Source organism: Phacochoerus africanus, chromosome 3, assembly GCF_016906955.1.
Source record: "Phacochoerus africanus isolate WHEZ1 chromosome 3, ROS_Pafr_v1, whole genome shotgun sequence".
Classification (NCBI taxonomy): domain Eukaryota; kingdom Metazoa; phylum Chordata; class Mammalia; order Artiodactyla; family Suidae; genus Phacochoerus; species Phacochoerus africanus.
The window spans coordinates 149,970,461-149,985,922 of NC_062546.1; the positions used below are offsets into that span (position 1 = coordinate 149,970,461).

At 37.6% G+C, this 15,462-nt stretch overlaps 1 protein-coding gene across 2 annotated transcripts in view; it reads right to left on the reverse strand.

Moving 5' to 3' along the window:
• The window catches only part of TTN (titin), a 274,931-nt gene that overhangs the window by 243,256 nt on the left and 16,213 nt on the right, over window positions 1-15,462 (reverse strand). For both annotated transcript variants that reach the window (XM_047772981.1, XM_047772982.1), the window contains exons 11-26: window positions 14,254-14,391; window positions 13,632-13,769; window positions 9,727-10,047; window positions 9,511-9,633; window positions 7,778-8,059; window positions 7,458-7,523; window positions 6,247-6,505; window positions 5,968-6,031; window positions 5,636-5,851; window positions 4,033-4,175; window positions 2,856-3,061; window positions 2,067-2,300; window positions 1,712-1,956; window positions 585-841; window positions 298-462; window positions 31-199 (exon numbers count right to left, since the gene is read on the reverse strand). In XM_047772981.1, coding sequence (XP_047628937.1) covers window positions 31-199; window positions 298-462; window positions 585-841; window positions 1,712-1,956; window positions 2,067-2,300; window positions 2,856-3,061; window positions 4,033-4,175; window positions 5,636-5,851; window positions 5,968-6,031; window positions 6,247-6,505; window positions 7,458-7,523; window positions 7,778-8,059; window positions 9,511-9,633; window positions 9,727-10,047; window positions 13,632-13,769; window positions 14,254-14,391 — 3,026 coding nt within the window. The remainder of the gene's footprint in view (window positions 1-30; window positions 200-297; window positions 463-584; window positions 842-1,711; window positions 1,957-2,066; window positions 2,301-2,855; window positions 3,062-4,032; window positions 4,176-5,635; window positions 5,852-5,967; window positions 6,032-6,246; window positions 6,506-7,457; window positions 7,524-7,777; window positions 8,060-9,510; window positions 9,634-9,726; window positions 10,048-13,631; window positions 13,770-14,253; window positions 14,392-15,462) is intronic.

Below are 15,462 nucleotides of genomic sequence, written 5' to 3' on the forward strand. Positions count from 1 at the left end.
GTAGTTTTGTTATTTTTCAAGCAGAGTTACCTGATTTTTGGATATTTATGAGGTACAATAATCTCACTGTTTTTCAACCATACAATGTCAGGGTTGGGGTTACCCGTAGCTCTGACTTTCATCTCAAGCCGGGAACCTTCCTTTACATTGACATTTTTCAGTTTTTCCACAAACACTGGTTTTACTTGATGTTCCACAGCTGAAAGAGAAAGGTCGTGATTCAGAGTGAGTGGGGCTGGACAACCTGTTTATACCCAAGCGATAAGATAATTTCTTTTTTATCTTAAGAGCAAATACCTTCCACAGTTAAAATCACTGAAATTGAAGATTTGCCTGCCCTGTTTTGGGCAACCACAGTCCATTCCCCAGAATCACTGGGTGATGCAGGGACAATAATTAGGGATTGGGTACCATCTTCCTTAATGACTACTTTATGCGTATAGTCATTAACAATTTGCTGGCCTGTAAAAGAGAATAAGTAAAAAAAGAAGACATGTTAAAATAGTTGTTATTTTTAAACTGTTGGACACACCTGCAAGCTTATTTTTGTGTTTAATGATTTGTGAGCAAAAACATATTCTTACCATTGTGAAACCAAAAGGTCTCTGGCATAGGTCGACCTACAACCTTTAAGTCAAATCTGGCGGTTTGCCCTTCTAAACATTTGAAAGAAGTGGGTTTCAATACAAAGACTGGCTTATACAGTCTCTCAAGTTGTGACTCATCTGTCTCTTCCAGCCTGCGTCCAGGGGACAGCCGTGCGGGGGACATCCGTGCAGGTGACATCCGCGCAGGGGAAATGCGTATGGGAGATCTGCTCACTGAACGAGGAGAGATGGATCTAAAAAAAGAAGGCAAGCAGAATATTTTCATGAATCACAGAGAAAACTTAGCAAAATAAACCTCATTTTTTGGTGTCATTTTAGAATTTACTTTGTGTACCTATTAGAAGGAACTGTAAACTCAGGGGGACCCAAAATGAAATACACTGTTATTGCCCTCAAAGCGATGCTGTTCATATACCATCAATCCACTCAGCAGTTATTCAACACAACCAGGAACCCAGCCTCAAAATCTTAGAATGGTCCTCAAGACAGTCTTTCCTTTAACACATGGATTTAATTAGACACCAAACTTTTTTGGTTCAACTACCAAAATATCTCAATAGATATTGGTTGGTTAAATAAACAAATGAATATGTTTACAGAAAAAGAAAAATATACCTCTTTATCCTAAAAGGGGAAAAACACAGAAACTATATTTGAAAAATCCCCAAACACTATCTATACATTACAGCCAGATTGGCTTGGATTGGATTTCAAGTGCCAGCACCACCATTCAGGCTGGATGAACTAAGGCAATTTTCATAGGAGCATGGGGATTCAATGCTCCAAGATAGGAACACACTGCAGGGGCGTTGTATAAATTAGGGATAATACAGGTGTTAAATAAACCTTTATAGTTTTCATTACATTAGCTATAGCATGGCAAAATAAATAATACGCTACACAATAAAAATGCTTTGCTAATCTTCCATTGGGGCAAGAAATAAAAACTAGGCAATCACCGGTACTGCTAATGGGGAATTTCTGTGCCACCTCAGCCTTCAATTCCCCACCCCCACCCAAGCCACAGTAGCAATTTGCTACTGAGATATTCTGTGTTTTAAAGAATTTAAATACTAATCAACTTGAATTGTCACGAGTCTTACCTGATTCTGCTCACTGGCTCTGGTGTGGGTATGTAAGTTGGAGCACTAAGAGGCGCGGCAGGCTCCACATACAATTTCCCTGAGCAAATAGCATTTCCTTTAATATTGCTAGCAAAGGCGGTATAGATGCCTTCATCTTCTGGAAGAACAACAGGAATGCGCAGACTAGCTCTGCCATCCTGCAGGAAGTCCATATGGTATCTCTCTCCATGTCTGATGCGCTTGCCATCTTTGTACCATGCAATCTGCAGATAATATCATGCATATGTCAATAAAATTTAGATAAAATAGCTATATTATAAGCTATTTGTGTCTTTATTATAGCATGAAGATACAATCAATTATTATATTTTACCTTGGGTAATGGATACCCAGACATCTTGCAATGAAAAGTAACACCCATCCCTTCAAGAATCCTGTAATTCTTGACTCTTAAATCAAATCCTGCTTCAATAGCTTCAGATTCAGAAATGTCAACTGCCATTTTTTCTTCTCCGTCTTCTTCAAGAAGTTCTTCTAATGTAGTCTTTATTATTCTGTACTCAATTTCTTTAATAAGTCTCTCTTCAAAGGAAGAAATATGGAATTCCTATGGAGCAAAAAAGAATAGCTTGTTAAAAAGATGTACCCTGACTTATAGAAATCCTTTAAGAGTATTCACTTCAGAAATAAGATTTAGTTAAAATTTTTAACTGGGACAAAAATCTAGAAGGCTTTTTTGGGGTCTGTTTTTGCTTTTTAAATTTGGTTTTCAATGAGAACGAGAGGGGTCGCTGTTTTGTTTTTTAATCTGCATTATAGTCATCTTTGTCACTTCATGCTGTGGCATCTTAGGTCAGTGGTATTTTAAGAGTATGGGTTATATTTGCAATGTTTATCGTAGAGATGAAGGAATCTTGACAGTAATGAACTTTGTTGTACCAGTGTTTATTTTTTCCTGAATATATGTAATCTCAGTTTCTAAAGTCATATGTGCAACATGTTATGAAGATAAGGAAACTTGTCAATAGTGAACCTAGACCTGCTATAGTATCCTAACCCTGACCCATCTATGAAAATGAAAATATTACACAAAAGGAATGGCATTGTGGGGCAAAAGTATAATTTATAAAATGATTCACTTGGTCATTATTGTTATACTCACCTGGTCTTCCACAAAAGTTCTGACCATTACTGTGTCTTTGGCCATTTTCTTCCTAATCAAGGCCTGTTCTTTTTCATACTCCTTTTCATACTCAGAGTACACATATCCAGGTGCTATTTCTCCAACTTTAGGTTCTTGTACAAATGCAGTCATTTGTGTCTGGTAAAGCATTTCTTGCTGGGACCTCATCAGTGACTCATAATCAGCTAGGAGTTAAGAACACAAGTTAATCTTTAATGTTCTTATGAAAAAGCCTTCATGCTACTGTTCATTCAAGCAAGGCCTACACTAGGGAAAGCTGATAACCAAAAGCTAGATTTTCAAAATTTTACCATCAAAGTGCTCAGTGTAGACTTATTAGGTTGAATTTCAAAACCAAACTTACATTAACAAGTCAAAGTAGCCACTACTATTATAGAAAAAAAATCTATATTAGCAATCACTCCTTTGGGATCTACCCTAGAGGTCTTCCTAATTTTCCCTGTGGATTTTGGGAATACATTTACCTTTCTGGATCTTGAGGGCTTTATCTGCCAAATGAGGATAATATCCTAACTTTCTCTAAGGGGTTTTGTGCAGGTCAAATGAGACAGAGTGTAGGACAGTCTATTATAAACCTGAATATCTAAGCAAAGGTGATGGAGACACACAGATACATTTTGTTTGGCCTAAATGCCGTTATACATTTTTCCCCCCCAAATTACATATGAATATTGAAAATTGTGATTTCTAGCTTTTCTTTAAAATATTGGAAGCTCTAACAACACTGAGCCTGGTTACAACACATTGGAGGTGGGGAGCTACTGCCCCCCTGGAGGCAGGGCATGTACCTTCCAGTTTGCCATTGTCTTCATTATGCTCACATTATCTGTTTGCATCTGGAAGGCAACTGAATTTAGAGTTTCCGCATTTTTCAAAGGCATGATGTGTCTTGAAGTAAATGCACCAAGAGGAAACTATTGTTAGAAGATTTTAAGTTGAGCACCAATTCGGCTTTTGAGGCTGTGTGATCTAAAACACTTCCTATACAGCTGAGGCCAAGATATGGGTCAATGGGGATGGAGCCAGTATGAGAACCAGGAAATTGCATCTGGCCTTTTGACAATCACACAGCACTGCTACTTCTCTGCATTTCCATTTTTATCATGCTCATGGAACCACTTGGAGTTGCACTCACCTTCTTCAAGCAAGGAGGCAGATGCAGAAGTTTCTCCATGCTTATTCCGAATAACAATAGTGTATTCTCCAGCATCATCAGCAAAAGTCATTGAAATCACCAGTTTGCATTCGCCAGTTTGTTTGTTGTAACTCACTTTGTATCTTTATGGAAGCGAACAAACAAAAACCCTTACGTGAGTAAAATAAGTGATCTTCATGTGAATAGCCCTTATGTGAGTACAATAAACCTTATGTGGATCTGTGATATAAAATTCAATAATTCTAAACATGGGACTAGGCTCCTCCACAGAATATAAGATTGCTGAAAATTGTGGGAAATGCCTGGACAAGAGTATGAGGGCCAAGCAAGTTAAAATCTTCATTTTAAAGAATATTCATATATTCTTTAAAATAAAAATAGAATATGATACTAATAGAATCAACCATATGGAAATAAGGGGCTTTGGTATTTATGTCAGCAAATGATGAGGTCATTTAAATACTTAGGCATTTCTCTTTGCTCATTGTTTTGTTCATTGTTTTATGTGAAGATCAAATGAATAATCAAAACAACAAATCCCTTTAAACATTTCAATATTAAGCCTTTGATACACTATAGTTGTTATTAAGACATGACAGCTACATTTTCAGATTTTAGGAAATTCAAAACTAAATTTTATATTAAATTGCAGCAAATTTATGAGCATAGATTTTCATGTATAACTAGCTTTCTTCTTCATTACATGACCTTTTTTCTTTTATCTTTTAGTGACTTAATTACTATGCATTTTTATTGAAAGTTGTTCCAGATATTTTCTAGAAGGATATGTTGTGTATGTGTGTGTGTGTAAAATACCACAACATTTTCTATATTTCACTAGCACTATAAATGAATCAAACTAGAATATAAAGAAATAGGAGTTCCCATCGTGGTGCAGTGGAAACGAATCCGACTAGGAACCATGAGGTTGCGGGTTTGATCCCTGGCTTTGCTCAGTGGGTTAAGGATCCAACATTGCCATGAGCTGTGGTACAGGTTGTAGATACGGCTTGGATCTGGCACTGCTGTGGCTGTGGCGTAGGCCAGTGGCTACAGCTTCAATTAGACCCCTAGCCTGGGAACCTCCATATGCTGCAGGTACGGTCCTAAAAAAAGGACAGAAAGACTAAATAAATAAATAAATAAAAGTCTAGGATGTCAAATAGGCAGTGTATTTCAAGAAGATTTAAAAAAAAAAGAATATAAAGAAATGTATTTTCCATCCGCTTTAGTCACATAGCTTTGTTTCTTAATAAGACTTCATATAAAAACATGAAAATAGCATTTAGAACTATGTCTAGATACTCATGTTGCAACAGAACAAAGGGTGGGGAAAAAAATGTAATTGTAATGTATACATGTAAGGATAACCTGACCCCCTTGCTGTACAGTGGGAAAAAAATAATAATAATAAAAAAAATAAAAAAAAACATGAAAATAGTTCGAAGTGCACACTGAAGGCTCCATAATGAAAGAACTTACTTTTGAGGGCTAGTGGGGTAAGTAGACACTACTTCTCTCTCAGCTTCCTATACACATCAGACAAATCACAGAGAACTCTATCATTCAGCCATCAAGATACCTGTATCCACTGGTCAGAGGAACGCCAGACTTTTTCCAGTAGACATGGGGCTTTGGGTTGCCTCCAACTTGGCATTCAAACACAATGCTCCCGCCTTCCACCAGTTTCTGGACCACTGGTTTTGTAATAAAGAAAGGGGCAGCTGGTTCTCCAGGCGCTGCTGGTTCCTCTGCGATGCTAGTATCTGTCATTACCACATCTCTTGACTCGACAAAGCTGGAAAGAGAATTCCCTCCATATTAGCTTCTGGACTGCAAACTACAATACTAAAGGGGTTGAAAAAAATCAAAACTGTACTACAACAAAAGCTCATTAGCCAAAGAATGTGTTACCGTTTCTCTTCTGTGGTAATTTTCTCAGCCACAGCTGTTGTTTCCTTTTCAAACTCTTCTGACACTGGAAGAAGACAGAAGTTTCTCTTGTAAGTCAGGCATGTAGTTTTGTTTCATTAGTGACCTCTGCTTAGTATGAGAGTTAAGTGGACCCCACACTCTACCCCTGAATTCCAAAAGGGGACTCCATTTCAAGGTGTGCAGACACCATACGGTGGAAAGAAGTGTCGGGTGACAGTGACGGCCTGTGTGGTGGGTTGGTGGGGTGTGGTCACTGACCTTGCACAGCCAGATAGCAGGATGTGCTGACAGTCCCAGCCTCGTTCACAGCACTGCAAGTAAATCGCCCGCTGTCTTCCGCAAAGGCTTCACGAATCATAAGACGAGCAATTCCACTCTGGAAGGTTATTTGGAAATCAATAGAACTTTCTATTTGGTAGTCTTCTCTGTACCATGTCACTTTGGGGGATGGGTATCCAGAGATGTGGCACTCCAAGGTGACAGATTCACCTTCTATAACAGTCACATTTTTTAAGCCCTGAGGAGAGAAGAAAAAGGAAGTATTGATATGTTTGCTTATTTATTAATGCTCTCCATACATTGTAACAAATATGGGGGCTTGACCTGACATATTCTTTCTTTTGTCTTTTTAGGGTCGCACCTGTGGCATATAGAAGTTACCAGGCTAGGGGTCGAATTGGAGCTGTAGCCGCTGGTCTACACCACAGCCACAACAACGTCATATCTGAGCCAAGTCTGCGACCTGTACCACAGCTCACAGCAATGCCAGATCCTTAACCCACTGAGCGAGGCCAGGGATCAAACCAATGTCTTCATGGATACTAGTTACCACACTGAGCCACAGTGGGAACTCCCATGACCTGACAAATTCTAATTGTCATAAAATGCTTTTTTAAGATCATTAAGATCAAGACTCTAGAAAATTACTAAAGAAACTCTTTTGGAAATTGGAATTTCCCCAGTTTGAATAAATATAGGGAGTTTTCAAGTTCATAGAAACTGTATTAATATCAAACAATGGGGCAACTCTGTACCCTCTGGTATTTGCACATATTCCAGTTCCAACAGCATTTCAAAGCTCAGTAGCAAATGCTACCTCTTCAACAAAGCTTTCCATGTCATCTTCAACAGCAAGCAATCCAGCTTTCCTTCAGGTCCTATCACTTTCTATATTTTAATCATGCTTATTTACATACATTTTCTCTGATAGTAAGACAAAGATTTCAAAGAGGGCTAGCCTGGTCTTGTGATAGTGCCTTACACATAACAGAAATTCATTCAACCTGCTGAATTCATGACTGATGTCTGCCACACAGAATTCCTCCTTTCCTTGCAAATAGTATATGGTCTTAAAATTAGTACTTGTGAATGTGCCAATGGCTTTTTCCAGTTTGAGAAACTGATCTGTGCATATACGAAAATTATTTGACCAGTTATGCATATGATCCAACGCAATTAACTTGACTTACCGAGACTAAAGTTGGCGGAGTAACAGGGATTTCAACAGGTGCAGGTACTCTTGCTGTTTCTGTTACCTACGATTTTTTACAAAGGATGTTACAAAATGCTCAGGAAAGTAGGAAATATCTCATGAATGCTTAGCACATGCAAAATTATAAAAATAACTTGCAAAAAATTAAGTAATTTCTCAATTAAAAATCAATTAAGCTCAATAAAACTAAGTTTGAGCCTGGTGAAGGAGAAAAGCAGGATGCCTGGCTGACCACTTCCATGGCACAGAATGGCCCTAAGAATGGGTCCAGGAACAGTGGGTGTTCTGGCAACCAACCTTGGCTTCACGCTCTCGCAGTACTTCAAAGCGTTCTTCACGGACTGCAGCAGCAGTGATGCTCACCCCGACTTCCTTCTTTACCTCGATGCCAGCTTGACTCTTAAAAGTCTCTGCTGTGTCTGCGAAGGGGAATTGGGGTGAAGGCGTGGGCTCTGCTCTCACTCTAGCCTCAGCAGGCTTCACGGTAGGTGCCTTCACAGATTTGGTGACCTTCTGAGCAGAAGGTGTGGCTGACAGCTCTTTTTGTAATGTGGCAATAGCGCTACCGGCTATTGACGCCTAAGTGGAAATGGAGTCAGAAAACAAGGTCATTTAACTGCTATCCCAGTCATCCCTCAGAAGTGCATGCCACTAGCATTCCTGTAGTGAGTCTGAGTCTATTTTCATATGGTCTCTTTTAATTGTTGTCCTTATCACTTTTATAGTTAATGAAAAGTCAATTAGAGATAAACCAGTTATAAAGCTCATCGTCATTCCTGCCAGTTTCTAAAATATATTTGAAGATATCTTTCTTAAAAAAAGAGTTGGATTTAGAGTTTTTATTTTAGACTCTCATCATTAAGGGACTGAGGGTCTTCTAACACTCAGTCATAAATTTTCATTTAACCATCCCAATGAAGCTGTATCTGAAAATACTACAGTGGGAAATTCAAAGTCAAGAAATTATTATTATTATTATTATTGGTCTTTTTGCCGTTTCTTGGGCCACTCCCATGGCATATGGAGGTTCCCAGGCTAGGGATCTAATTGGAGCTGTAGCTGCCGGCCTACGCCAGAGCCATAGCAACATGGGATCAGAGCTGCGTCTGCAACCTACACCATAGCTCATGGCAACGCTGGATCCTTAACCCACTGAGCAAGGCCAGGGATCGAACCAGCAACCTCATGATTCCTAGCCAGATTTGTTAACCACTGAGCCACGATGGGAACTCCTCAAGAAATTATTAAAATATTTATTTAATTCCTAGGAACTACTTTAAAATAGCACATTTAAGCTTCCCACAAGTCTGTGTGAAAGGTAAATGGAGACACTTAGAAAATTATTTTAAAGGCTTCCTTACTCTTTTTATTCTGTTTCTGTCTATGGTTATTTGGTTTCAATGGTAATTGGAGACTATCACAAACATAGGTATTAAATATACAATTTTTTGAAGCATACAAGTTTCAGATTCTATGTCTTGGATGTGTAAAATAAGAAGAGTTGTGACTAATACTGCTGTCAACTTGCTAAGGTTTTTACAGATAATAACTTGCCCCCGATGACAAGCTAACAAGGGGTGAAGCTAGGCCAGGGCTGTGTGATTCCACAATCTACCCAACACCACACAGGACCACCTCTTCACCTTGCTACACTGAGTATGTGAACATATGACTTCTCAATATCTTTTTTAATTTTTATATCCATTCACATTTAAGTTACCCTGAAATGTCCCACAGCACAAGGAAAACAGAACTGTGTAATATACCACCTTTTACAGAATGTAAAGCAGAGAGAACCCTATATGGATTTGTGTTTTCTCAGAGGTGTAAGATAACCACCTGCTACCCTAGGCTCACCCTGGTGGGCGAGTTTCGGAAACCAAATTTTAGGGGCTTCTGAGTCTGCCATGAAGACAGACATCATCAAAAAGAGGCCCCCAAGGCCCACACCAAAGATGCTTTATATCACACAGTAGATACTTACTTCTTTGGAGCCCAGCATTTCTTTGTCATGCTCTTTAACTTCTTACCTCATATCCATGTTCTGCCTTAGGAACAGAAATTTTTGAAACGGTAAAGTGAGGGCTTGCTGTGCGGGGACGTTTATCCACATGGACTAATCTTTCACTTGTTAGATCTGTAGTTTTCTTGATCTGCATTGAAAAGAAACTCAGTGATACCACTGTTCCCCTGACCACCTCAGCAGCTAAGCTTGCTCCTGAGAATGGCCACTCATCCAGACTCACCTGTGTTGATATATGCATTCCCATTTGATCGGTAGTTGTGATATGAGTCTCAGAAGGAGCTTGGATCACTCTAGGCTTGACTGCTTTAGGGACAACGTGGGGTTCTGAGGCTGGGCGTGGGGGGTGCTCAGCGACTTTGGCAGCGGAAACATGCTCAGTGACCTTGGCGGCAGAAACGTGCTCCTTATACCCATACTCCAAAGTGGTCTGCTGAGCATGTGTTTCTTCAACATGCCCGGGTTCTCTGGGCTCTCGAACTCGGGCCTGGTCTACTGCGGCAACCACTGTTGCTACAGCTTCCGCCTTTTTCCCAACGCCCACCTGGAGACAAGGTTTCCGGAATTAACACACAGTAATACAGTCATGTCAAAGTCAGGATAGGACTTCTCCTCCTAGGATAGTCATCAGGAACAGACAAATGCCCAAAGGCAGGATAGGCAGATGGCACCCAGGTTACACAGCTATGTTAATGTCCCCAGAAATATGAGTTAGAAATGCATTTAGGAACTTAATATTTCACTGATTATTACAATGGGTGGATATCTAGTTAGAAACATTCTATAAATCCCTGTTTAATGAGACATTAAGTCACATACACACAACATAGGACAATACAATATGTGTATAAACTGGTAAGGGGATTTTGAGTTTGTCTAGTATTTTGTCCATGACAGACAGTCAATTACCACTTGTGAAATCAGAACTTTGGGGCTGTTTTTACCTTTATTGATTATTTTTACTACTGATCATTTAATCTGCTGCCAACGCAATGACAGTGACGAAAAAAATACACTCAAATACTGTCCCAGTCCCATCCAGAAAAATCAGCTGTTACAGAGTTGTACAGTCACATGCAAATCTGAGATAACATGAATGCTTGTGAATACGCAGGGAACATATTAATTTACTGATGATTCCCTGGGGATAAGAATTTTTTTCATCTACTAGAAAGTATCTTCCCTAAAACACCTGAATGAAGACGTTGCAATGAAAATGAAAGTGTTATCATATTTGGAGTCAAGAGAATGACCTTTCACAGGGAAGTTCGATTTACTTTCATCATTACTGAAAGTTCAACTGAAGAAGGAAACAGAAATGTTTTCTCATTTCCATGAATCTGATTACTATAAATGCAAACACACGTTTGCAAAGGAGTTTCTCTTTTAAAGAAAGCAAACTAGTTGATGCGGCTTACATGCTATGATTCTATGCAACACTTGGAGGCAGCATATGGCAAAAATCACATCACTGTGTCCATCAGTGCTCTTTAAAAGAATGTTGGAATATTTTGTTAATGTCCAGTTTTCTTTTCTGCTGCTGTGAATAGAATCTAGATTGCATCTGAAATGTTTTTCAAGTATGTTACCACTCTATCTGTCAAAATTATTCTTTGAGCTATTTAAGGTATAAATGAGGTGATTTTGAGATAAAATAGGGCCTTCATGATCAAGGGTTCATTTAGTGCTCCTTCTAGGAAGCCACAAACAATTTAATCTGCCTTGAAGAACTGCAAATACCATTTTCACTTTAGATTGCATCTGAGGAGAAACTATAAAATGTATGTGAGGTGTAGATGTGTTAAGTTCATTCATCTGTTTGTTTCTTTTTTTAAAAAAACCATATGGGCCATTAGTTGATTTTAATTTTATATTTTTTAAATGTTATCATATATATATATATATTTCTATGAATAATTACCTTTCTGGTAGAATGATTATATTTATATGGTATCTCATTTGACCTTTCAACCAGTCTATAAAATAGCTAACGAGTTTTAGTTTTATTATTTAAAAAATGAGAAAACAGGCATCTCTCACAAGCATCCTATGTTAATAAATCTATTTCTTTTTTTGCTATTTATTACTCAAATGAATTTATCACATAATAAATCTATATCTTAAAAAAAGAGAAGATTTAGGCTCAAAGACATTGTCATTTGCCAACTGAAATATACAAATGTTGCCATTAATTTAAAACTTATGCAAAAAAGAATCAACTGTAATAGAATATTTTGAATTGGGGAAAAATAGATATGTTTTTTTCCTGAGTTAACACATATTAACTCTCTCTACGGATGCTGATAGACTCATTTTGGTGGAGCACCACACATGAACACTCTGTGCTGATAGCTGCTTTTATTTCTTGGTGGATTCTAACAGCCCTCATATTTTTGGAACCTAGGTAAAACAGGAAGAAGAATGGGACTGAGAGACCCCAACTCGTACCACTTAAAAGCTGAGCATTAATTTAGGAGATGCAAAGAAAGGTGTTATTTAATCTGACTTTTCACAACTAGAAATTTTAACTGTTTCACTGGAGGAACTGGACTGAATCTAATTATCTCTAAAGTTCTGTTGATAATAAGTTAAACAATTCAATGAACTAGCAGAAGAACAATGACTCATGATATGAAAAGTTATGAGAGCTGATGGTGAAATGGGATGAAACAATGCTTTTCACCTCCAAAGCATCAGATTTCATCTCCTCACAAAAAAGATGCATTTGTTCTTGCTGGAAAGCAAATCCTTCTCTAGTTCTTGGCAGTGTGGCTGGTTCAGTAGATTTTGCAGTGGTAAATATTATGTTGGGTGTAAACATTTTCTCAGTTCCCATTCTTAGCTAATTTTTAACAATAAAAATAAGATAGTTAAATTTATGTGATTCAGAACAAAATATAAATATAATCACTCCTGAAGTATGTTACATATTGGAATTTAGGTCATCAGTGAGACTTCTAAAAGGCTGATACAACATTCACCACTAAACTTGGATAAATGTTTGAAAAACTGATCCTAACATGTCTTAGGAAAAAAAAAAAGATGTAGAGATAGAAAACAACATTGAAGGAAATGCTGACAGGACTCAGTCCTGACACTTAAGAAATTGGAAAATTTTAGTTTCTATTTTCCAAATACTATATTAGCAATAAAGAATAAAATTAGGAGTTCTCATCATGGCTCAGCGGTTAACAAACCTGACGAGCATCCATGAGGATGTGGGTTTGATCACTGGCCTCACACAGTGAGTTAAGGATCTGGTGTTGCCATGAGCTGTGGTGTAGGTCACAGACTCTGTTCAGATGCCGAGTTGCTGTGGCTATGGTGTAGGCCAGCAGCTACAGCTCCAACTAGACCCCTAGCCTGGGAACCTCCATATGCTGCAGGTGTGGCCTTCGAAAGACAGAAGAAAAAAAGGAATAAAATTAGGCAAATAGCTCATGGGTGTATAGAGTCATGGGAAGTAGGTTAATTCATGGAAATTTCATAACCAAAAACAGATGTACGAATAACATTTTCGTGCATTTTTTCTGGTTGGATAATTTTGTCTCTAGATTTCAATATTGCCTCTTTTTCAGATTTAGTGGGAGCTCCTACAGCAGGCACTATAATTTTCTCAGGTTTTTTTTTTTTTTCCTCATCTGATGCTTACAGGAAGGAAAAAAGATAAGTTTCACATGATGAAAATTTTGGGTTATTTCCTGAAATAAGTCCATAGTCTACAATGCAATTTACTGAATTTATGACCCCCTCAAAATATACATCTTCTTGACAGTAAGAGTCATTATTTACTTATATACTTTTAAAAAATATTTATCGAGTATCTTAAAATTAGCCTGCATGCAATTTTAATCATCAACTTCTGGAGAATTTCTAGATGTTAATAATAAAATATGGAAAATAATAGTGAAGAGATCAGTGGGGAAAGGTATATGTAGTAATATTAACAGTAATAAAGAATTTGTTTTTTTAGTTTCCAATTGTATATCTAAAAATAAATTAGGTTAATGGTATCTCATAAGAAATTCTGAGATTGGTATTAATGTATTATAATAAGGGAGTTTCACATGAGATTTAGTGTTAATGTATTATAATAGGGGATTCCACATTTGGACTAGCAATAGTCACCTTTCCATGAATAACTTGGATTTGTTCTTGTCTAGTAGCCATTTCTTCTCTAGTTCTCAGTATTGTTTCTTGTTCTTTGGCTTTAGCAGTAGCAACTGCTATTGTAGACAAGGCAGTTTTCTCAGCTTCCTTTCTCATCTGATTATTATAGTAAAATCAAGGTTTAAGTTGTACAGGGCTTCAGACACATATGCTATGACCCTTCCCCCCTTTTAGTGGGATTGCAAGACAAAGTTATTCAGGGTTAACTATACCAAGAGAAGTTAACTTTCACTGGGCAGTATCTGCACACACAGACTGAGAATCACAAAATTTAGAAGTGTTAACTATAAAAAAAATCTCCAGATGATTCCATAGATTGCTTCTTAAAAATCAGGCTAATAATATTCATTTTCATGCAAAGGATAATAGTGAAGAAAATGAATCACAAATATTACAGAGGGATGAAAATCAAATGGGCAGATAAAAGTAATGGTATGCAGTCACACAGTCACCATTTGGTTTTTAGTTGGGGATTCAAAAAGGAAAATACAGATTAATAATTTCTTCCACATCGTAGTTAATGGTTTACTAGAAATTAGTTTAAAGGTGAACTTTTCCCATCTCGAATATCTGTATTCACCTTTTCCTGAGTTATTTGCACTTGCTCTCTTTGGGTGGTGATGCCTTCTCTAGTTCTTGATACTAAATCTTGTTCTTTAACTTTGGGTGTGGCAACTATGACTTTAGGTACCACTATTTTCCTAGTTTCTTTCATTATCTGGTCACACAATAAAAAAAAAGATGAGAAAATGGTCATTACATTTCATACAGCCTCTAATAAAAGAAACTCAAGTCAAAGCCAAGAAAGCAAGCACATTTCTCCTACTCGAGGACATTTTATCATTTGAATTCATTGATTGTCTATACTGTTTCATTGGTAATAATTTAAAAATAAGTTCCATCTAAAAGGAAAAAATGTGATGAGCAATAAAAGGATGCATTTCTCTTTCTCACTTTATTCCTCTCATAGTCTATAGGAGACGCCAGTAGAGCCATAAATAACACATAATTTTGCATGTTATCAACTGACTTGTATGGTGGAGTCTTCAATAGAAATATATTAAATATTAAAGTGAGTTATAATCATATTAGTAGCAATCCAAAGAAAGTCTGAAAGTTAAGAATGAAAAGTGGCAATGAAGGCTAGATAGATGGCAAAGGGCTCCTGGGAGATTTTGAAGTTTTCTCTATGAGTTACAAGAAGAGGAGGAGGTTAAAAAGTGGTGGTTAAGACCCAGGATGAAAATGTAGGTGGCTTGCAAATGGAATGAAACAAGAGTGAATTTCACACCAGCAGGAAGTCTTCACCTTTTCATGAGTTATGTACATATGATCTTCTTGTATGGAAATTTCTTCTTGAGCTCCCAGAACTGTTTCTAGTTTTGTGGGTTTTGCAGTGGCAGCTACCTCCACAGATACAGCTGCTGTCTCGGCTTTCTGTATTATTTGATTTTCAGAGTGAAATAAAGGTTTGAGTTTCAAGAGGCACAGAAGAAATGGCAAAATATCCTCACAATATTTGGGAGAATGTAGAACATTCAGTGATGAGAGAAAATATCATCGTTCCATTTGAAGGGCCTACACTTGTGTTTAAATCCCAGACTTTTGTTTTTCTGAAGTTTGGGCTTCCTTTTTTTTTTTTTCTGTCCACCTGCCCCTTACCAAATTGTCCTAGAAGCTGAAAAGCTCTTTGAGACATGTTGACACATGAGAAAACTTAGTGGGTGCCCACTATAAATGGCAAGAAAAGTATAGTCAGAGTGAACTTTCCAGTCACAGCACTGCAATG